Source organism: Spermophilus citellus, assembly GCF_964194105.1.
Source record: "Spermophilus citellus genome assembly, chromosome: X".
Lineage (NCBI taxonomy): Eukaryota > Metazoa > Chordata > Mammalia > Rodentia > Sciuridae > Spermophilus > Spermophilus citellus.
This window is the reverse complement of record NC_138190.1, coordinates 26803510-26827621: the sequence shown is the minus strand read 5'-3', so window position 1 is coordinate 26827621 and position 24112 is coordinate 26803510. Positions and strand designations below refer to the sequence as shown.

Below are 24112 nucleotides of genomic sequence, written 5' to 3'. Positions count from 1 at the left end.
TGTTTCTTTTGGATACCCGAGATTGACTCAGGGGCACTCAACTGTCCAGCCACATCCCCAGCCCTTTATTTGTGTGTTTTACTTAGCGACAGGATCTCACTGAGTTGCTTAGTGCCCCACTTTTGCTGAGGTTGGCTTTGAACTTGAGAACCTCCTGCCTCAGCCTCCAAAGCAGCTGGGATTATAGGCGTATGCCACTGTACCCTATGAGGATAGGTATTTTCTTTGCCCATGCCTAACAAATAGGAGTTTCATGCATACAGAACTCAGTAAATACTTGTTGAATGAAATATCTATGTATAAGCTAAAATGTAAATGACATTCTTAAATGAATTCTGTTGTTAACTCTAATAAAACATATGTGTTAGACTTGAAACTTTTATTCAAGTGTAAGTAATACTGTGGGTTCGTTTTTCAGTCTTGAAATGTGAAAGTTTTTAGCTTAACATAATGACAAACTGAGCAGGAAAAACAACAAAAACATGTTATGATACTGCATCTAGTATTCATGAAATTTTATTCTCATAGAATCTTATTATCTGGTCCATTCTCAAATGATAGACTAAAACAACAAAGTAAAGATTTATTTACATACCTTGTGATACTGGGCTGGTATTCATTGTCTAAGAGGTTTAAACAACAACTTTCAGTTTTCCTTTCACTTAAATGGATGTTTCATCTCTGTTTCCATAAAAAGAAAATGTCTACATTTCTGTCTGATATCCATGTGCCTCAGGATATTTGTGCCTCTAAAATGTAAATGGTTCAATCAAAATAATGTTATAGACTCCTTTATGAATATATTTTGCATTTTTAAATGTGCCAATTAATGAAAATTTCTAGTAAATATTCCATAAATAAGAGTAATAAATTTCTAATTAAAATTGTACCTGCTTATAGGATCAGTATTTAATATATTGTACTTTCAAAAATGCTTTAAATATGACTTTTTTAAAAAAAATGGAAAATAATATTTACCTTAAAATCAATGTTAGGATTTCTCATTTGAGTCTTAAGTTTTTGTTCTATCAGTGGATGAACTTATGCCATATTTGTATTTTCATCCTCACTATAAAATTGTGTAATTGACAGGCAAGGTATTATTTCATGTTCCTGATGCTGGATATGTAATTGAGAAGGTTTAAGAATGTGGTCTAGGGCTTATCACTGGGCTATGAACCTAAGCCTTTGGACTTTAAATTCTTTGCATAGTCCATTATTTCCTGTGTCATTGAAAAAAAAAATTCTTGGGCTGGGGATGTGGCTCAGGTGGTAGCGCGCTCGCCTGGCATGCGTGAGGCCCGGGTTCGATCCTCAGCACCACATACCAACAAAGATGTTGTGTCCGCCGAGAAGAAATAAATATTAAAAAATTCTCTCTCTCTCTCACTCTCTCCTCTCTTACTCTCTCTTAAAAAAAAAAAAAAAAAGAAAAAAAATTCTTTGTCTATTTCTGCATAACAAATGACTTTAAATTTTAGTGTCTTAAAATAATAATTTATAATTTCACTATGATCTTATAAATCAAGAGAATAGGCAGGGTTCAGGCAGGTTATTCCTCTGCTTCCAGTGATGAAGCTGGGATTACTCCTTGGGCTGCCTTCAGCTGGAAACTTACTTCTAAGATAGCATTTCATATTCTAGGGTCATCCTGTACATGGTCACTAATCATTTAGTACTTTAACCTTGTCTCTATTATAGCATGGAATCAGGGCTCTAAAAGAAAATAAAAATCCTGTCATTTCTCTTACAGCTTAAATTTAGAACTGGTTCATTGACAATTCTATTCCATTGTATTGGCCAAAATAAGTCAGGGATGAGGAAAGGTTGATCACTGGGTATAAAGTTATGGTTAGATAGAGTAAGAAATTCTGAAGTGCTGTAGCACAGCAGGGTGACTAGAAATAATAATCTTAAAAAAATAACATTTCAAAAAGATAGAAGAAAGGATTTGGGGAGCTGGGGTTGTAGCTCAAGGTAGAGCCCTTGCCTAGCATGTGTGAAGCCCTGGGTTCTATCCTAAGCACCATATAAAAAGAAATAAATTAAATAAAGATATTGGGTCCATCTACAACTAAAAAACTATTTTAAGAAAGGATTTTGAAAGTGTTTGCCATAATCAAATGATAAAGTTAGGAGAACAAAATGTTTTACCTGATTTAAAGGTTATTCAGTGTATGCATGTACTGAAATATCACACAGTTCCTCACATGTAAAATTTTAATATTTTTATGTATGAGTTTTAAAAGAAATTAATTTAACTTTAAAAATAATGATTTGTGGCCATCTTTAACCACCACACATACTAAATAATGGGAATTTTTTTTCTAATGGGAAATATTTTTTTCAAATAGATCATAAATAGGATTTTAATAAAAAGATATACTACTGATTCAATTACCAAATATTGTTCACACTTTAGTTGGCATATGCATGCTTTGTTAACTATGGGAATCTTTCTAGAAATTGGGATGTATGATCTCTAATAAGCCTGAGAAATGATAGTTTCAGAGGTGATTGATAATGAGCTTTACTTATGCCATTCTTAATGTCCAAAAGATACTGAAAATTTTGAGTATGCCATAAATTATAAATATCAACTGTCTTACCTTGTTACATGTTTGCTAAAAGTAATTTGCTTTACTAGAGGTAATAATAGACTTTTTTCAAATTTTCAGTTTACATAAAGTTCTAATGGATCTCCAGAATCAGAAACTGAAAGAGTTAAATGACTGGCTGACAAAAACAGAAGAGAGAACAAGGAAAATGGAGAAAGAGCCCCTTGGACCTGACCTTGAAGACCTAAAACGCCAAGTACAACAACATAAGGTTAGCATATTGTATGCTATGTGTTTTCTACTATAAAACAAGCTCGATATGTATATGTGTATTACATACACATATAAACACACAAGTCATGATTTATAGACAAGAAAGAATTAAAGCTTCAAATCAACAATAGTTAAAAATAAATTTTTCCAAGTATGTTTTGTAATCTTTGTTGCTATGGTTTAAATAGGACCCTGTAAAATTCAGTTGCCAATATGATCGTAGTAAACTGTGGGGCCTTTAAGAATTATCAGACTATGAAGGTTCTTCCCAGGTGAATGGGATTATGTCCCTTATAAAAGAAGCTTCATGAGCATTTGGCAATTCTTTGCCCTTCCACGAGAGGACTCAGCAAGAAGATTCAACAGATGCTAGCACCTTGATTTTTGGACTTCCTAGCCTCTAGAACTGTAAGAAAATTAATTTCTATTCTTTGTAAGTTACCCAATCTTAAGTATATTCCTTATAGAAACACAAAATAGAGCAAGATACTACTTTGTCAAATACAGCATAACTAGGATTTCAGTATTTAAAAAACATCAAACTTATTTCTGGGACAGAATAATGCAGGGTATATGACCTACTAAAATTTTGGTTTCAGGGGACAGTTTCTGTAGGAACTACCTTCAATGCACATTTGAATATTTAAAATATTTTTAACATATTTTTACCTTCAATTTGTAGTTATTTAGAACTTGCCAAATCTGAAGACAAACTGAGGATCTGTAACATTGCTTTCCTGTAAAATATAACATTTTAATTTTAATATTTCTGTCATAGCTCTCTTCAATTTATAATTTTAAGTTGTCTGAAGGCATTTGTTTTTTCTGTGATTAAGATTTCTACAAAACTATTCTGAACCAGAATCTGAGTGTGCTTCATTTTAAGAAACACTATAAAATGTTAAATGTAGCTCTGAGTTTTATGGTTGGAATAGGGCATTGCCCAGTTTGTGAGGACACATTTGCAAATAAAATCTTGTTGACTGCCCCACGATTAAGGATACTACACTTAGCAAATAAAAATACAAGAAGTCTAGGTACATTTGAATTTTGGATAAACAATCAACATGTTTTAAAAAGTTTATTTCCCCAGTTTTTCATTGCTTATTGGAAATTCACTTTTATTTTTACTGGGTATCCTTTATTTTATGTGGCAATTATCAGGATCCAAGTTTCTTAGATATAAGGGAATGTCTGCACCCTTAACTCATGCCTCCTAAAGCCATATTTTCTCCAACTTAATTTCCTCATTTTATAATGATTTGTCAGATCTAGCTTCACAGTTCTTCCATGAAGACAAAAGATACATGGTTTTTAATTATTTAATAAGCTACACATTTTGTTAATAAATGGAGCTGGTTCTTGTTATTACTGCCCATAAAGCAGTTTACTGGTTACAGCAGTTTAGGATGAAGCATTTAAGAAGAGCTGGAGATATGGTAATCAGGGGGGAAAAGCATCAAATCTATTATAATTATAACATGGATGTTGTTAGTGATGTTAATTGCCTTATATCTTAATTGAACAGCTGAGGAAGGAAGGAAGGAAGATCACTCTGGTGCTAGTTCTCTAATTGTACCATTTTCCTTGTGTGGATCATGCACTCTTCTTGTGGACCATTGTCTGTCCTCTTCTTTTTGGCCTGTGTTAGAAGTTTTATGTACAGAATTGGGGGATATGCCAATGGACTCATTATGTCTGAGGGTGTTACTGAGATGTAAAAGCATCTCGGCCGATTTAAGTGTGGACAGGAAGTAGTTGTAGCACTGCCAGTGCTGCCTTAACCTATGATTGATGGCAGTTGATAGATAAATCCCGTGGAATCCATATACCATGGTGGGATAATTCTAAGGTGTGTTCCTCATAGTCTCTTAAATATCCATCAGCAAGACTGATTCCAGTTGTCCACAGAGTAACTTCCTTCAAATTATTACACTTTCATAATGCATTATGAAATCAACTCCCAAATACACTGTTTCAATATTTTTCCTTCATGATCTGTTTTAGAGGAATCTAACTTAAGCAGCCTTCTTGTCCTAGAAATCAGGTTTCTAGCACTAACTAAATTTGTGATTTTTCTGAAACCACTAAGTCACTCAGGCTCTAAATATCTTCACTTAGGAAATAAGTGTGTTGAGCTAGTTGGTTTCTGTTTTTCCTGCCATTCGAGGTTTTAATGTGTTTAATTTGGGAATATGAAGCATTTCATGAAAATGCAAGATGAGCACTGTAACATTGATCTTCAGAAGGCAGGGTGCAGATGCTGAATGCTGGGAATATAAAGGGAGAGCCATGAAGAAGGGCTCCAAAAGATAAGTGTGAATAACTTAAAGCAACTCCAAGGAAAAGTCTTAGCTTGCCACTCTGAAAAGAATCTTTATTAAGGTTAGACAGGCCATCCAGTATCTTAATATTCTGACAATTACCTGGAATGTTTTGTACTTTTCTCCAGAAGATACAAAGTGAATGGAATGGAAAATATTTGACTAATATTGCCATAAAATTTGAATAGATTGTCCATTACTTCAAAATATGCTGCCTCTGATGAGTATGAAATTGCATTGAAGAAAATAATTTGAAACAAAAAAAATCCAAAGGATTATATGCAAGCTGATTATGAAACATTTTACATCCAGTACAATTGGTTTACATCCAGTAGCAATTGGTTTGCTGGCTCAGTGAGGCTAACTCCTACCTCTAACCATTTAAACACACTTAAGGATGCATTAGTTTTTATAAAATTAAGACAAGAAGCTGGGTGTGGTGGTGCAGGCATTTGATAGAAGGCATTGGGAAACTGAAGCAGGAGGAATACATGTTTCAGTTAGCCTGGGCAACTTAGACCATATCTCAAAATAAAAATATCTAGGGATGTAGCTCAGAGTACAATGTCCTTGGGTTAAGTCTCCAGTATCACAAAAAAGAAAAAAAAAGACACATAGTCCATAGAAATTCTGAAAATTGGTAGCAATATTCTTTTGTTACTTGGAACTAATTTTGGTGAGAAGAAAATTATTTAACTCAATCCAAATTTAAAATTAAGTTGATACCCTGATTTTATCATCACACATTAAATGCATATATCAAATTATTTTACTGTTGTGTATAAATGTGTACAATTGTGTCAAAGATAAATTGAATTTATATATATTATGAAATATGTATATGAAAAGTACACATTTTTAAAGCTCTGTTAGTTTTCATGTTTCATAAAATGAAAGAAGATAAACCTTCTTGGGCAAATGAGTTCAAACTAAAGCCTTACTTAAATAGTTGATTCACTTTGCTGTTTTTTTTTTTTGTTGTTGTTGTTATTGTTGTTGTTTGTTTGTTCCCCTCCCACCGCTTAAAACTTGTAAATCGAGGGAAATGAGGAATTTCTCTTTCTGGCAACAAAATACATCAGTAACATAAAGCTACTTCAAAAGGTATCTCCCCTCTGCTACATCAGTTCCAACCTAATATAAGATTTCAGTTATTTGATTTTTGTGTAGATAGACTTAAAATCATTAAGTCATCCCCCATTTTCTTACAATGATTACAGATGGTAAAATTAAAGACACAGGTTTTGTTTGTTGAAATTGATTTAAACTCTTCTCATACCAGAGGGCACATGCTCCCTTACTCAAATGAAGAGCAAGATAAAAATATTTGCAAATCTAAGTAAACTGTGATTATTACAGATATGCTCCTCTATGTTCTGTGACAGGATCCTTTGCTATCTTCATTTCAACAGCATTTTATTATGAGGCATGTTAGAAATTCAACCACTGTGAAATGCCATGAGGATAAGTCAGTTTTACTGAATCTGCCAATTAGGGAAGATAAGGTAATTGATCCTATATTGGCAGTTTTTATTAACTCTGGGTAACAGTGAGAATTTTGGGGCTGCAAACTTTGGAAGAAACTATTCAGTTTTTATAACTATTGTTTTAGAGAGAATTTTAGAGGTTTTATTTAGATTTAAGGTACCCAAGAGTGATTCTCTCTGGGGAGTGAACATATTGAACCTCATGTTCCCTGTGGGAAAAAAAGCTAAATAATCCTGGCAGGTATAATCCTGCCAAAGGATCTGACATTTTATTTTTTTCCATTACATTCCATTCTGTATCACTGAACAAACATTCATTAAAATACATAGGTGCTTTGAAGAGTACTAAGATCATCCATATATAAAATCTTCCCCAAGAAACTCATATTCTAATACATCAGGTAAAGACTTAAAACACATGTGGAATATGGCAAATGGCATGAGAGTTAAAAATGGCAATTTGGTTGAGCAGAGGACATGAGGTGGGAAAATGCAAGATAGAGCATTTGCTTGGATCACATGTTGAGTTTAAATTCACACCATATGCTTAACACTGGAGAATTAAAGCACAATTATGGAGGGTATTGTATACATTTGTAATTGTCCTATGTGTGGCAGGGTCCTATTGTTAAACTGAAGAGTAACAATTTAGGACAATTTATTTTTTAGGAAGATATGACTTGTAAAATACCAGAGCATGGGGAAGCCGCAATCAGGAGATAGGATAGGACAATATTGCAGAAGGCACATGAGGCTGAATAAAGGTAGTTCAATAAAAAACTGTGAACAGGTGTTAAGCATTTTGGAGCTCAGCAGCTGAGCCAACAGAGTTGGACTTATAGAATGAGTAAAGAGCTTGAAATAATAGATTGAGTCTGGGCAACTGGGAGCCCAGAGTTGAAATTAGGAAAGTAAGCAATGTAAGAGAGAAATGAAGTACTTTGGAGAAGGATGAGTGATTCATTTCAGCCCAAGAATGCCATAGAATCAAGTAGTGCTTTTAGTGCCTAGCAAGCTTTTTCCTATCTTCAGTAAGATTCAAATTACATATCTTAGTTATTGATATAAAGTTCCATTTTGTTTCCTATCTTTTGCCCCTGTAAGTGCTTAATGAAAGTTATGGTTATGGAAGTAAAGATAAACAATATACTTAGGAGAAAATGCCATACTACAACCAAAGAGCCAGAGCTCATCTGTGCTTCTCTAATGCCTTATGGAGTGCTTAGCAAATAAGCTAAGTAAATATTTAGTAAATATTTTTTTGGTCATAGATGTTTTAATAATTCTAACTAGTTCTATTGCTCATCTTCATCATTTCTACCTAACAGGTACATGGAAATTTGATAAATAAAAATCTGTTTGTAGGGGCAAGAAAACAACTGATAAGTGAGAATATATCTCTAAGTGGCTTACCTGGAGGGATTATCTCTGGTGCCCTCTTATTTTCTTCCTATTTCATTTCCTTATTCAAATATCTTAATAGTTATAAACTATTGATGATGAAATTGAATTGTGTGGTGGTTTTCTTTTAACATAATTGGAATTTAATATAAAAAAGCATCACATTCATATAGTCTATATAGTAGGATATGTGTGGTACTCAGTTATAATTTTTTAAATTCAGTGGAGAGGACACATAATTCTCCATGAACATTCTGTTAACAATTAGATTTCAAGGATAACTTTGTATACTAAGTAATGCCATTGATTGTTTAATAATAATAATAATAATAATAATAATAATAATAATAATAATATCAACAACAAAGTCCATACTTATACTGTTACTCTACTCATGTTCTTATTGTAATAAATAGTGATTATAGCTCACTGATTACAAATTCATTCATTAGAAATTACTGCATATTGATTCAGTAACATTGCTCAGAAAATCAGTGCTTTTTTAAGTTCATCAATATATCTACTAAAGATATACCTGCCCAAGATTCACATAAGAGGCATTAACTCTATGATTTATACTTAATTGCTTTTTGCAGTGTTGTTTCTTTAGAAGTTTTTGGCCTCTGGAGTGGAGCTTTTAAAAAAGGAAAATATAGGTTCCTGTGTATTTCCCACTTAACAAACTAGTCTCACGTATAGTGTCTCTCTTTTCCTGAATCAGTAACAATTAATTTAAATTCCCTTGAATAGATAATATGACAGTAAAAATGTAAATTAATTATTTAACTATATGAAATATTTCAGAATGCATTTTATGGAAAATCTCTTTACAAGAAAGCTACAACAGATATGATAACATGAATCTTAAGGCAATTATTTTCCTTGAAAAATATATTAATGTAACAAATGAATAACTATAAATCCATTCCATGTTAAAAATAAGGTAGAATATGGCACCATATCAGTCTACAGAATATAAAATTGTTAACTACAGAATACTGTGAATTTATATTTATGTCTATTATGAACAGAATGGTTTCTAGTAGGCCAACTGGTACTTCTGTGTTATTCACTGAACTAATGATAATACACACTGCCTGGCATTTTACTGTCTATTAACAAAGATGTAGTTCCTATCTGATAAGAATAATGGAACTCTTTTAAAATTTTAATTGTAGATGGACACAATACCTTTATCTTATTTATTTATATTTATGTGGTGCTGAGGATGGAACCCACTGCCTCACGTATGCTAGGCAAGCACTCTACCACTGAGACACAACCCCAACCCCAATAATAGAACTCTTAAATCAGATTTTTACATGATCTATAATTTCAGCACACTGAGAGTATTTACTAATTAAAAGATAAACAATCTGATTACCAAGGATATTATAAATAAATACTAATACTCTGAAGGGCTGTTTTCATGCACCTTAGACTAAGAACAGAATGAAAAGGTAAAGATGCCAAATATAGAAGAAAATAAACATTTCATACCACCTTCTAACCCTGCTAAACACTATACTAACTAGTTGTAACTTAGTATCTTATTTAACCCCTTATTAAGCCTGTCCTGGAGGAATTTTACAGATAAATATGTTTAAAGCAGTTCAAAAGTTCCCTAAAGTAACATCAATAGTAATTTGTACACTCCATTTTTCATTTTATTTTTGAGACAATGTCTCAGTATGTTGTTTTTGGCATGTTTTGATATAGTAGTTTAAGTGATCCTTCCCAGTGTGTGCAACGACCCCTTGCTAGAGCCTGATTTTAACCTTGACCTGACTGCCTTTAAACCCAGAGACTTTACCTCTGTTCTGAGATTCCAGTGAAACTTGACTCTGGCTGTGACCCTAGAAGGTAGAGCAAATGCAAAAAAGGAACTGAGGTTTGGTTTATTGTAACATTTGGTTTCCTAGGATGGGGAATTTCTGGATGGACAAGATAGAGACTAAGGGCATGGAAGTCTGCAAACTTGAAGTGAGGTATTATAAAATGGCATGCTGGTGACAACTGGGCATAAAATAGTCAAAACCAAAATGTTTAAGGAAATAATGTGTTAATATTCGTCCTGTAGCTCTTTCTCTAAATTTGAACAAAAGTTACTGGAATGAGAATGACAATACTATCTGAGCAGGGAAATAGGTAGAACCGAACTTCACATATATATACTATGAGTGAATCAATGCATAACATTTCCTCTATGCTCCATGTGAAGTCTTCCTGTCCAACTTCTTTTCTCAATTTTGTTTTTCTTGTCAATAGTTACTGCTAGACTAAAGGCATTTTATAATTATTAGACCTTACTGGTGTTCACATTAAACTGATTTCAATGGTGTAATTATTCAAGATGTTTGGATATAGGTATGCATGGATTTGTTGAAGGAAGAAGGAAGGCAGGAGAATTAAGTGCTATCATTTAGTGATTAGGCTATTTTCTCTTGAATTCATGACATATCTCTGACCATGCAAAATTTTCAGCAGTGCATGATACCACTAGATCAGGTAGTTTAAAGCTATTTTTCTTAATATCATACATAGTATGCAAGCTTAAGTATAAAGATATGGAATTCAGAATATAATTTTTTCACACCCTCAAACTTTGCTTCAACCTCAACCTTTGTTTTTCTGATTTTCCCCAAACCACATTCCCTTCCTATATTTATGATATCTATTATAGGATGATGGTCAGAATGCATTAGATGAGAGTGAATTAGGTGAATATTGGGTTCTTGTAGTTTAATCATATCAATATGCTTAAATACAGTATTTTAGAACTCGGTGGTTCTTACCATTCATTGAGTTAATATGCTTGGCCAGGTAAAATGGTAAGCAATTATACATTATCCCAGTCTTAAAAACCACTGAAACAGTTATTTATTCCAATTATGCAAAGTAGGAAGCTGAGGTTTGGTGTGGTTGACAACTTTTTCATGGTCTCATGAGTGGTTATTAATGCATCTGTGAATTAAACCCAGGAAAGCTGACTTCAGATCATATATAGTTGACTAGTATTTCCTTATAAACATGTGCCATTTTGTTAATATACTCCATAGTGTTTTCTTTTCTCGCTTATATTATGAAATATGCATAGGCACATTAATTGTATACTGGTTTTAAAATAGTTTTTGTTCTTGCAGGGCAGTCTCAAGATGGCTATAGTTAGGCTCCCTCACCGAGGCTTTCCAGAAGGGTGTTTTAAGTAGGTATCCAGGGTTATAATCACCTTGATTCAGCATATGTATTTGAAGTCATAAACATTTGCTTCTGATCATGCACCTACTTATGTAACCTGTTGGCAGTGTGCATTCTATGACCTGCTTAGATAAAAATATATTAAAAGGGCCTATGGAAGGATTCAGGTGGGAAAATGGGGCTAGAGCTGCAGACTGGGGGCTGTGGGCTGCTGTTGCCACCTTTGAATAAAGATTATCTACTATACCAACTCCACCTCACATCTTCCTTCATCCTTTGGGATCCCGAACCTGTTTCCCAGGGTCTGAGCCTCCATCTGACACTTCTTGAGCTCCATTTCTGCTATTGGAAAGCATTTAGTGCTTTTACAATCTTTCAAATCTCTCCATTGATATGGTCTTTTAGAAACCCCTTTTATAGCATAGGTATGGCAGAAACATAAACATTCACACTGACAAAAAGATCAAAAAAATGAGTTCTGATATAAGGACTAATAAAGCTAAGCAATCACATTTAAGTAAGTGGATATCAAAATAAAAACTCTTCCAGGAGAACCTGTTGGGAGGTTTATTTAAAATACTCAGCAAATTTATAACAATTTATATGCCATAAATAGATCCTCATGGGGAGCTAGATAATACTGTGGCCACCCAGGCTTAGCAAAGTGAACATTTGACTGGAAATAAAATTGAAAGTCATTTCCAGATCATTTCATTCAGGGCAGCAGGGGATATAGAGCCTAGTCCAGTGCAGAGGCAATGAAAAAATGGAAGTAAGATTGAGCATGAGAGGGAAAATAGAAAAGTCTAAATAGTTGTCCTTGCTATCATTTCATAAGAAATACAAACACTTTCTGATTTGAATTTTAAGTTTATGTAAAATAATCAATTCATATTCAGATGTATTGCATTAGCTAATTGATCCTTAACATCTTGAAAGTTTTTGTTCCTGAGACAGTTTTTAAAGAATTTACTTTCCTAAGTATTAAACTAATTAATCTCTATTCCTAGAAACTCTTCTGGTTTTATAACATCCTTTGCAAATTTATATTTGATAGAAATTTTGTTTTCATCAGTCTTTCCTTTTGTGTACATTTATTTTGCCAAGAAAAACACTACAAACTACTTAAACTTAATGCTTGTAACTAAACATCTTTCTAATTTCATTAATTTATACTAATTTTGGGGAGGAGGAATTAGATAGCCTTAAATCCCCAAGCAGAAAACATGATCTCTATTGTGTGTATAGGTATGGGCCTCTAGAACATAGGACCTGAAAGTGTTTGCACTTTCATGTTTGTAAATTATTGAACCAGGAGGAGGCCTAAAATTATACAGAGGTAACCACTGCCCTTTCTTTATGCAGGTAGCGAAGATATACCATGGCCAAATGAATCATGCTACATCGTTCCATGGAGCATACAGTAGACCCAACCTTATTATATTTTCAATTATATTATCTTTCTATTAAATATTGATCTTCACCTTGAAACTCAAATTCAAAAATTCACTATCCTTATGTACTTCCATGTGTATTTTCTAAGCATTATTTTGCATGCGTGCTAAAAGGGGGCAAAATAGCATGAATCTATTGTAAACACTGAAGTGAATTCTTTGTACAGTGGTGGTTCTAAGTTGATTTTTAAAAACCAATGTGACCTGGGCTGATGAAAGAAAAATGTAGTACCAATAATGATACAGAAGTAGAATAGTCATATTTAAATAATAAATTGTGGTCATGTAACAAATTTACTCAGATCCTGTAACTAGAGAATTCTTCAGTAGAAAGAAATATCCATAGAGGTATAACAAAACCCAAGTTTATCAAATATAAGCATTTTTAATGTTACATTTCACTGTTGGCCTTTTCCCTTGTCATAAGGAAAAAAAAGATTGTTATTTGACATTAGAGAACAAACATCTCTGACATTTGTATCTATCTAATAATGGTATAGAAATTTAATTAGGAGCATGACAGATTTTTTTTAATCTGTAAATGTTACAAAAGCATTACTTGAATAAAAATAATGGCAAGAAATACATAATAAATTAGCAAGTGTATGTTTACATGTGTGTTTATATAAATTGTAAGTTTGTGATAAAAAACATTTTAACATTTATTACAGCATTTTGCTTTGAAAGTATTATCTTCTAATAGGCAACAAATTTAATCCATTTCTCTTAGGATACATTTGTATTTGAATATAATTTGGCTCATATTTCAGGTTTTTTTTTAGCAAATGAACAGTAAATCTCCATTGTATAAACTGCTTGTGAGAAACTAAAATCCATCTGAAGTCAATATTCATCTAAAGTTTAAATGAAAAATAGCTTAAGAAAACTTTAATGTGGCTTCAAAAATTAGTAGACATGAATCCATTATCTCAAATAAGGAAGCAGGTAGGCATCCTGCATGCCAATGACCAAGGTCCTTATTCAAACATGCCTAGGTTGGTACAACAATTTACCTTTTTAACCCACATTTTTGTGTTTGGCAACTTTGTTACTTGTAAGAACTAATTTTAAAAAGCAGATCATTTACTTTGGATATTTTATAATCTTTTGTATATTGAAGATATTGGAAAGATCACCTAATGTGATATTCACTCATGTTTATTTTGGGAGTTGAAATCTGAGAAAAATAAAAATCTTGTAGTAGTTACCTTGCAGCCATTGAATGTGCTCAGAAAGGTCAGCTTAACCTTTTTAATTTAAGCTCTGATTAGAAGTGAAAGATGATATATCATTTTAAAGTCACTGAAGAATAAAAGAGATACTGGAAGTAACATTAAATCAAATATAGTTTATGCTAATCTATTCCAGTTCTATGTATTCTTCAAGATTTTCAGCCACCAATCCCATGTCCTTTTATTTCCCTCTGCTCATAGTAAGTCCAGTTGGTTCCTGAATTGATTTTTAAAATGATGGTACTTTGTGTTATCACTTTCACAAAGGCATAAAACTTTTATCAATAAATCTGATATTAGAATAAATAAGCTAAGCAGAATCGGACAACTCATACCAGAAAAGATACATAGTACATTTGACCACATATGCTTCAGATGGACTCATCCTGAGTTAGAAATAAAAGTGAATCAAACTAGGATATTCCCATGGTCCTTTAGTGAAATATTAAAATAGTGAAAACAGTTAACATGTAAAACTATGAATAGTATGACATTATTCCCTACTAGTTCTAACATGTAATTATATATATTTATATTGAGTGGTAGAAAAAAAGAATTATCTAAATTCAGTAAATCAACTTATGACAAACTGGCCACCAAATTATTTTAATTCTAAAAATTTCCAATTGACAAATATAAAACGTTCCAGTCCTGGCTTATTTTACTCAGAAAAACAGGCTTGACATGATTGTCAAGGACAACTCTGAATGTTAATATTTCCATTTTCAGCCTCATGGCAGAAAGAGTTTTATTAACCAGTATAAGCTCTGGAATGTCAAAGGCTTGATAGGAGTATAGACTCCACACACAAAATAGATGCATAGTCATTTTATCCTAAATTGCTTTACTTGAAAATGTAGCATGAAAATCTAGAAAGGATGTAAAAAGAAGTGATTTTACAGTGGTCTAAAATGTTTGGGCTTGAAAAAAAAGTCCTGGAATAAAAATGCTCATGCATTAGAGGTTATGATTCAGCCATCCTAATAAGTTCTTCTGCACTTGCCATAATGTTTGAATAACTAGGAGCTGGACTGATGGGTGCCAACCATCATTGTTGTACAAGGTGAAACAGCAGGTTTGCCAGAAAATAGCAGGCCATATCTCAATCCTGGTTCTCCATTTTTGTGTTATAAAACAAAAATCATCTAAGAAGCAAACTAGTTAGCTAGAAGTTTGAATACTTACTCATGTAAATATCCATAACAACATAACAGGGTAAGGTCCTGGAGGATCTCTGTTTTTGTTCAACTTATGCTTTTCATCCCACTTATCTTTAATAAAAAATGTACACCACATTTTTTAAATGATTGTAAGTAATATTTTTAATGGTATTTGATTGGAGAAAACAATGACCTTTTAGTCACTTTTATAAGTTAGAAAGCTAAGATTCAAATTATTCTGGTTTTACCTGAAGGTTCAGTTGAAAAAGTTTCCTGCAAAGGTTGATACAATGACACTAAAAAGAACAGATTCCCCTTAACCTACTGTAATCTTTGCATAATCGAAAAGGACCAAACTCGGGGCTGGGGCTAGGGCTCAGGGGTAGTGTACTTGTCTGGTGTGAGTGAGGCATTGGGTTCAATTCTCAGCACCTCATGTAAATAAATAAAATAAAGGTCTATCAACAACTTTCTCTCTCTCTCTCTCCCTCCCCCCCTCCCTCTCCCTCCCCCTCTCTCCCTCTCCCTCCCCCTCTCTCCCTCTCCCTCCCCTCTCTCTCTCTCCCTCCCCCCCTCTCCCCCCCTCTCTCCCTCCCTCTCTCTCTCTCCCTCTCCCTATTGCCCTCCCACATGGCACCACTCATTCAACAAATATTTATTGTTCTCTATTTGCTTAGAATGTGTAGAAAGGAGTTCAGAGAAGATCTCTGTTCTGATGGATGTTATATTCTAGTAACTAGAGACAAACAACAAATGATTACACAATAAAGTAGTACAATTAAAAAAGGATAGAACTAGAGAATAATTTGGGACATTTTACATGCTGATGAAAAGTCACTCTGAAGATAACAAAACTAAATCATGAGTAATAAGGAGGAGAGAATATTGAAAGATCTGAAGGAAGAATAATTCAAGTAGCAGGAACATTTTGACACATTTATGGAAGAGAAAGAAGGTAACCATGTTTGAAAGGTAGTTATGAGAGGGCAAGAATGTTTTACAGTTATATTGGTGAGGTAGGAAAATGCTAGATCATATAAGTATTTTACATATAGAATTTGGATTATTGTTCTTAGTGTGATGATATTCTATTGGTTTTTATACAGAAGAATGACATCTTATGTATTGTTTGAGCAAAAGAGAAGGAATTAGCATGGGAGGATAATCAGGAGAGGATTGTACATAAAAATCAGAAGAGTGCCCAGAATGAAGAAGTTGTCAATTGATTCATTAATCAAAATATAAAATAAAATATTGTCAAAAATTGCTATTGGAACCAAGTTATGGAACCAGCCCAGGTGCCTGTCAATAGAAAAATGGATAAAGAAAATGTGGCATATATACACAATAGGGTTTTACTCGGCCATAAAGATAAATGAAATTATGGCATCTGCTGGTAAATGAATGGAACTGGAGAATGTCATGCTATGTGAAATATGCCAGACTCAAAGTCAAGGATCAAACGTTTTATCTTTCATGTGAAAGCTAGACCAAATTAAGGGGAGAAAAGTTGGGGGGGATTCAATGAAAATAGAGGGGAGGTCAGTGGAACAAAGTAAGGGGATTGATGGGGAGGGAGGAGGGATGGGAAAGGAGAGGAAAAGTGGAAGGAAATTGACAGAATTAGGCTATGTGCATATATGAATATACTACAGTGAATTACACCCAAAAATAAAGACCTTTATTTTATGTAGAGGAAAGAGAACAGGGCAGGGAGGAAAGGAGCGGAAGAAGTACTGGGGACTGAAGTGAAGCAAATTACTTTGCATGCTTACATAGTTATCAAAAATGAATCCCAATATCATTTATAATTATAATACACTAATAAAAACAGAAAAAGCGGCCATTGGATTTGAAGACCTGTAGGTTAATGGTGACTTTTACAAGAGATGTTTAGTGGGATAGCAGGCAAAGTGAGTAGTGGGGTCATTAAGTTGAGGGTATAACTAGGAAAAATTGATTTCTGTGCAGGTGTACACATGACAATGGAAGGGGTTGTTGGGTCAAGAGAGCTTTATTTGTATGGTAATAAACAACTTTAATTTAAATTAGAAGGTATTAGAGATGCCAGAGGTGCAGGTAATTTTAGGAAAAAAGTACTTAAAAAGGTGAGAGAATGTGGGATAAGGAGCAGAATATTCTACTGTAACTTGCTCAATACATGACCTCTTCTTATACTTTCCAAATCAATTGACAGTTGAATCACGTAGATTTTGCTGAGTGTCATAGCAAAAATAGTACTTGAAATAATTCTAGTTTAATAAGAAATTATATTACCAAACACATGGCAGAAATAAATCACACACATTTTGGTGGGAATGTTTTCAATATACATATGAAGTTGTTATTTTAATTTCATCTTTGACAAATTGTATCTTTTAGGTGCTTCAAGAAGATCTAGAACAGGAACAAGTCAGGGTCAATTCTTTAACTCACATGGTGGTGGTAGTAGATGAATCCAGTGGAGATCATGCAACTGCTGCTTTGGAAGAACAACTTAAGGTCAGAAATTTTTCTTTAATGAACTAAATATGTTCTTCAGAATATATAATTACAACTTGAAAACATTCAGACAATTTAGAATTTGATTTATTATTAATATTTTAATGCGATATATTAAAGTGATTAAGATTGTTTCCCATTTGTGAATGTTTTCCTGTATACTGTTTGCTTATACTAATTTCCTAACCTTTGGAGAAATATACAAAGAAGGGTTCCTTTATTTTTGTTACAGGGAACTGGTTTAACCAATACTATTTATATCATCTTCAAGTCTAGAGCCTAAAAGGGCACAAACATTTTTTTTTAAATCATAATTGATTAAATTACAAATTGAATGCCTTCAGTGTGTGTATTCCTATAGGCCATCAGTTGTAGTCTTGATGTAAGGATAGCAGGATTGAGTCATATATGTTGGCTGAAGTAGACATTTAGTCTTTCAAGCATTCTTCCAACCTAAGGTACAATATTTATGTTTTTAGAAACAAAACCAGTATGATTAAGAAAAGATAATGTGAACATTTTAATTTGCTTTGTATTCTAAATTAGAAAAAATATTGTTAATGTAAAAGAATTTAAAGTATATTAAATATGAAAATATCAACAGTAAGTGAAAACAATCACTTTGATGGACATATATAATTATATGTCCATCCAAATTATAGTAACTTCACATTCCTTTTTGAGACACTCATTTTACCTACCAAATGCCTGTTTGTCCTTTGTGACAGATAGCATTCACCAGTCTATGTCAAAGGATCTGATCAATGTGGGTTTAAATGGCTTTATCAACTCAAATTAGATCTAAACATAATTTCTCCTACCTAACCTCTAACACAATTTCTTAAAACCTTATCTCAGTTTTATTCCTTTTCTTCCTGATTTTTTCTTATTCCAATGAAATATCTTTTCCTCAGGTTATTGCTTTAGACTGCCAAACTTAAAAAAAAATGTTTTCTTATTCTCTGTCATTAAAAGACAAAGGGAATGCTTTTGAACTAACAGGTTGGACAGTGCTGCAACCAAAAATTTAATATATACTGACAATTCATGTTATATCACTTTCAATAAAATTTCAAGGATCTAAAAAGACCTATGACCTCAGCTGTGACAATATATCATTAAATACATAATCATTTATATTGCATACACACAAACACACACAAACATACGGATGTGCACTTTTGACCAGTTAAATTACTGCATTTTAAAGAATCCACAGAACTGATATAATAGTAACAAATTATAGGATAAAAATCTAATACTCAATATTTCCCAGAATTTTTCAGAAAAGGTAAAAGAAGACTGCAGAGTAGGGTTGTTTGGAATAGTGACTGGTTAAAAAAAAATAGGGCAGGGAATTGTTAGGTCACTACTCGACCCAGCACAATTGGCTTTACAATATAAAATTGTTCCAGGTGATGATTGTGGAACTGAGGCATCTCAGAAAACAACTCATAAAACTCAGATAGTGACTAGATTAGAACTTAGGAAAAAGTCATTATTCTACATGCTTTCATTTTTACTTATTTTTCTGCCTGTATTTCTTTAGTTCAAAGGTATCTACTAAATACCTGTGCGTGTATTGGCTATTCCAAATTCATATAAACCCAGTGTGCATTTGTCCATGATTATCTTCTCCTTCAGAAATCTATATACCTCTTTACTGCCACCTTAATTTCAGATATTCTAGTGTCCAAAATGGAGTGGTCACTAGAGATCCCCAAAGGAGAGGGGAGACAGAAGAAATTAAGAGGACTTTTAGGGATTTGGAGGGATGCTGGGCAGCGGGGGGTAGAGCTCAAGAGGGGAAGAAGGGTAGTTAGAAACAATGTATACATATGTATGTATGGAGATATCAGTGAATCCTATCAGTTTGTACACTTAATATGTTAATTATAATACATACTATAAGGGATTAAATAGAAAGAGAACTTCTGTTACAAATTTTTCATTATTTATATTTCATCAGTTCTTCAATCCTAAAGAATCTGTATTTGATTTCATACTTTATTTAAACCATCAGTTGGAATTACCCTGAAATGCTTCATTCATTTGACTGTGAAATACAGGTGATTCTTTCTCAGGTTCTTTTCAAGGGATATAATCTCATTTTACCTAGTTTAATTCTTAAAAGGAAGAGAAAGAGAATATGATGGAGGAGGGGGAGAATAAGAAAGGTAACAAAGAATAAAAGGGTAAATACATTAAAGTCCCTTTAAAAGCAACACAGTTATCTTGGACATGTGATAAAAATTCATGTGTTTTTAGAAGGAGTCTGGTAGAAGTAATTGGAAGAATTATTATAAGGAGGAGAAACTCACATATGGACCCATACAAGAAAATAAAATTAGGAGAATCCTGAGAATGGATCCTTGAGATCTTTTTTCAGAATAAGACCTGGTCATTCCTACTTTCTCTCCCAATAAGAATGTTCATGCCATGCCTTCTTTCTCCTCTATAGCCTCCCAAGTCACTATAATGCCTGGCTCTCTTTTGCTCCAATTCAGTTGATAAACCATTCAGAGGCTCAAAAAAGATACCCAGAGACAGTGATTTAATTTGACATCCTTCTTTCTTTTTTTAAAAAAAGGTAAACTAGGAAGGCAAATTCTTCATTTAGTAAGATAAGGGAGAGAAGTATTCTTAACATTCTATGATACTAAAAGTTAATCTCATAGAATCTTTACATGTGCTCATTTAGTTCTATGAACTCTGATTATAGAATTTCTTGAATTTTAAAACCTTTAGAAGTCTTTTTAAAAGAAGGCTTAAAATAAAAAAGATGGGTTAGAACATATGCTTAGGGATTCTGAAAGGCAACACAGCTTATGAAGAATAATATTCTGAAAAGTACAGTCTGTTTTAAATTAATTTGTTTCTTTCTCCTGGAGATTCTGCCTTCCCCTCAGCAATGTCACCACAGGGTCAAAGCCTTGTCCTTAACTTCAGAGGTTTCCAGAATATCACTGTCCAGAAGGCCTGATTTATAAACAAATGCCAGTTAACTATTTTTAGATAAGTACCTGAGAATGATAATTTATGTAGTTTTCATTCCTGGAGCTTATTATCATATTCCTAAGCATTTCACATTCCATTCTTTTTTCATTTTCCTAAACAATTACTTGTTATGTTCTTATAATGCCCAGTGCACTGTAATGGATAAAGTAGTGAGAAAAAAAAATGTCACTATCCCCATTGGTTGTGAGGAGTAATGTGCAAGCCTGTGACATTCCTCAGAACCTTGGATCAAAGGTACCCATTTCACAGGCTCCATCTTTTGGAACAAATGCAAACTTTGTCATTCACAATTACCATAGTAGGCATTGTGAAACTGATGATTGCTATTGTGATACATGTGATCAGTTACAGGAAATAAGCTTTGGTAAAACGATACTTCTTAATAAGCAATAATTATTTTATTAATGCTTGGTTCCTGTAACTGCATTTATACAATATTCATAAATTATACTAGTGAAAATGATCAAATATTTTAGAATGGACACAATATATTTCTGAATGAAAAGAATTAGTGTGTGTGTGTGTGTGTGTGTGTGAGAGAGAGAGAGAGAGAGAGAGAGAGAGAGAGAGAGAGAGAGAGAGAGAGATATATGCTGGGGATTGAACCCAGGGCCTTGTGCATGTGAGGCAAGCACTCTACCAACTGAGCTATATCCCTAGCCCCCCCTGGAAAATAATGATTTTTGATAGAAAGTTAATCTTAAGTTTGAAGGCAAGGAATGATTCCTGAGGAAAGTGATGTTTCTACTAGAATCTAAAGAATATATTGGAGAAAACCAGATAAAGTGGGTGTGTAGAGAATAGTGGTGGAGGTAGGGAGAATTTCTAGGAAGGGAAAATGGTAAATCAGGTGAGTACAGTATCCTCAAGGAAATGGAGTGGCAACTGTGCTACAACACTGATATTTGAAGAGTGACCCTTGAAGAGGTTTGAATGGTAGGCAGGGACTTATCTAAGAATTAGAATTAATGTGATATTAAACTCTATCATAATTTATGCAGTCAGTAGATATATTGAGCATCACTTATCTCTCTGCCAGCATGGAAGCTGGACCACAATGATAGGGTGGGGCAGAGGTAATAGTTGTGCTGCCTGCCTTCATGGACTCACATTAATCAAATACAGTTAAATACATAAAATGACTGAATTCAATGTGTCAAAAATATGCAGTTTTCAATGACCTATCATGTTCTAGAGAGTCATGAAATACCACCATACATGACTTTAAATGATATCTGAAGATTTAAAAGAAATAGGCAGCACTAAGAGAATAGGTATGTGTTCTGGACAGAATAGCATTTATTAATTAAACAAATATGTATTGAATACCTTCTAGGTACCAGGCTAGACTTAGAGGTTCAATTATGGAAAATAACTAATTATTTACTCTATGGATCTTATGTTCCAAGCAAGCATTGAAAAAAGAAGAAGAACAACAACAACAACAACAAAAAAACTATTGCTGGGCATGGTGGTGTACGCCTGTAATCCCAGAAGCTCAGGAGACTAAAGCAGGAGGATCACAAGTTCAAAGCCAGCCTCAGCAACTGTGAAGCACTAAGCAACTCAGTGAGACCCTGTCTCTAAATAAAATATTAAATAGGGCTGGGAATGTGGCTCAGTAGTCAAGTGCCCTTGAGTTCAATCTTTGGTACCAAAAGAAAATAGGCAACTATTTTCCAATGAAATGTTTTAAAAATAAGTTGCAACACATCTAGTGTTGTAGATTTAATTGGTTTTATTTGTGCTTCAAGACTCCAGCAACAGTGTGGACTAAGGTTATTTATAGCCAGAAAACAAGAAGTGACATATAGAAAATGGAAGTGAGGTAGTGACAGCTTACAACCTCACTTTCATTTGCCTGATTTGAACATGGTTTAAAGAGTTGGCCACTTGTGACTAGCCAAGATTCAGCTGTTCATTTTAAGAGTTCAGGTTAGTCTATTTACATACCAAATCAGGTTATAGTTCATTATGCTCAGAGAAAATGTTAGGCCAAACTTAAAATATAAATGGAGTCATCATTACGTAAATGTAATTCAACAGCTATATAGAAAAAAACCCAAACAAACAAGGAAATAGTTTTAAATTGTGTGGTCAAGGGATATTTCACTGACAGGTGGCATTTGAACAAAAACTAGAATAAGGGAATCACTTTGGAGGTGCACAGGTTGTGCGTACATTTCACATTTTAAAAACTAAACTGCTATAAATGAAGCATAAAGGAAGCATATTTTTCCTGAGATAGTTATTTCTAATAAGCAAAGATCCAAGAACATGGTTAAGCCCATAGTTTACAGAAGATTAATGAAAATATCTTAGAAAGAAAAGGCAGAGCCATTCAAATCCATTTTTAATTTTTTAAAGATGTAGACGGACACAATACCTTCATTTATTTTATTTTTATGTAGTTCTGAGGATTGAACCCAGTGCCTCACACATGCTAGGCAAGCATTCTACAACTGAGCCACAACCCTAGCTCTCAAATCTAATTTTAATATATGTTTTTCTATATATGTGAAAACTTGAGAACCCAACTCAATGTACTAATGTTTTTAAGGCCACAAACCTAAGAGTTTCTGGCTTATAAAAGGCATTAAACTAATATTGTTAAATGACTAATACTATAGTTAGTCTACCATTTGGGATACTTAAAGGTATATATCAAAAAAATGGATAGAGACAAGTGTCCTATTTTAAAGAAGGATAACATTATAAAACAAAATTTTAGCAGGTCATTAAACATATGCACTGGTACCATTTCTCACTCAACTCATAAAATTAATGAACATGTTTTTAATAAAGAATAATATGTGCTGGGGTTGTGGCTCAGTGGTGGAGTGCTTGCCTGACATGTGTGAGGCATTAGATTCGATTCTCAGCACCACATATAAATAAATAAATTCCATTGACAACTAAAAAAATTTTAAAAAGAATAATATATGAAGATGAGAAAGATTCCTAAGAGCCAAGATACATTGATTAAAATCAAGATGTTAAAACCAAATTTATATCAATGACATTAAACAAATTATAAAAATATTATAGAGTAAGACAAATTTTGAATTTTTAAATTAACTGATCCAGTGGAGTGAATGCATACAAAGTGTTTTGGTTTCCCTAAAGTATTTTTGCAAAGTCTCCCATGATATGTTTATGGATAAAGTAAATCTTATTTCTTTAAGGATTGGTGGAGAATGTCTTTGTTTTATTATATTATGTCCTAGTATCAGACTTTCATACTAGATAATTGTTTAAAAATTGATTGGAGTTTTATTTAAACTACATTATCAGAAAGTTCTAGGGAAATAAGTTGTTCTGGAATTTCAGCTGGGTACTATGTCTAAGTTGTTATTGGAGGATTTCCTTCCCCACCTTTCCTTACACTATTCATAGCAATGTCCTGTGGAGTTAGAATGTCATACACTAATTTAAAAACTCTTTAATTCAGTTGAATTAGTTTGGTATAAGAAAGGTCTGGCTTCCCATCCATAGATGCAAATGT

At 33.3% G+C, this 24112-nt stretch overlaps 1 protein-coding gene across 6 annotated transcripts in view; it reads left to right on the top strand.

Moving 5' to 3' along the window:
* DMD (dystrophin) overlaps nucleotides 1-24112 on the top strand; it is a gene marked incomplete at its 3' end in the record, with an annotated part of 2539585 nt that overhangs the window by 1008338 nt on the left and 1507135 nt on the right. For all 6 annotated transcript variants that reach the window (XM_081277777.1, XM_081277778.1, XM_081277780.1 and 3 more), the window contains 2 exons: nucleotides 2679-2829; nucleotides 17470-17589. In XM_081277777.1, coding sequence (XP_081133903.1) covers nucleotides 2679-2829; nucleotides 17470-17589 — 271 coding nt within the window. The remainder of the gene's footprint in view (nucleotides 1-2678; nucleotides 2830-17469; nucleotides 17590-24112) is intronic.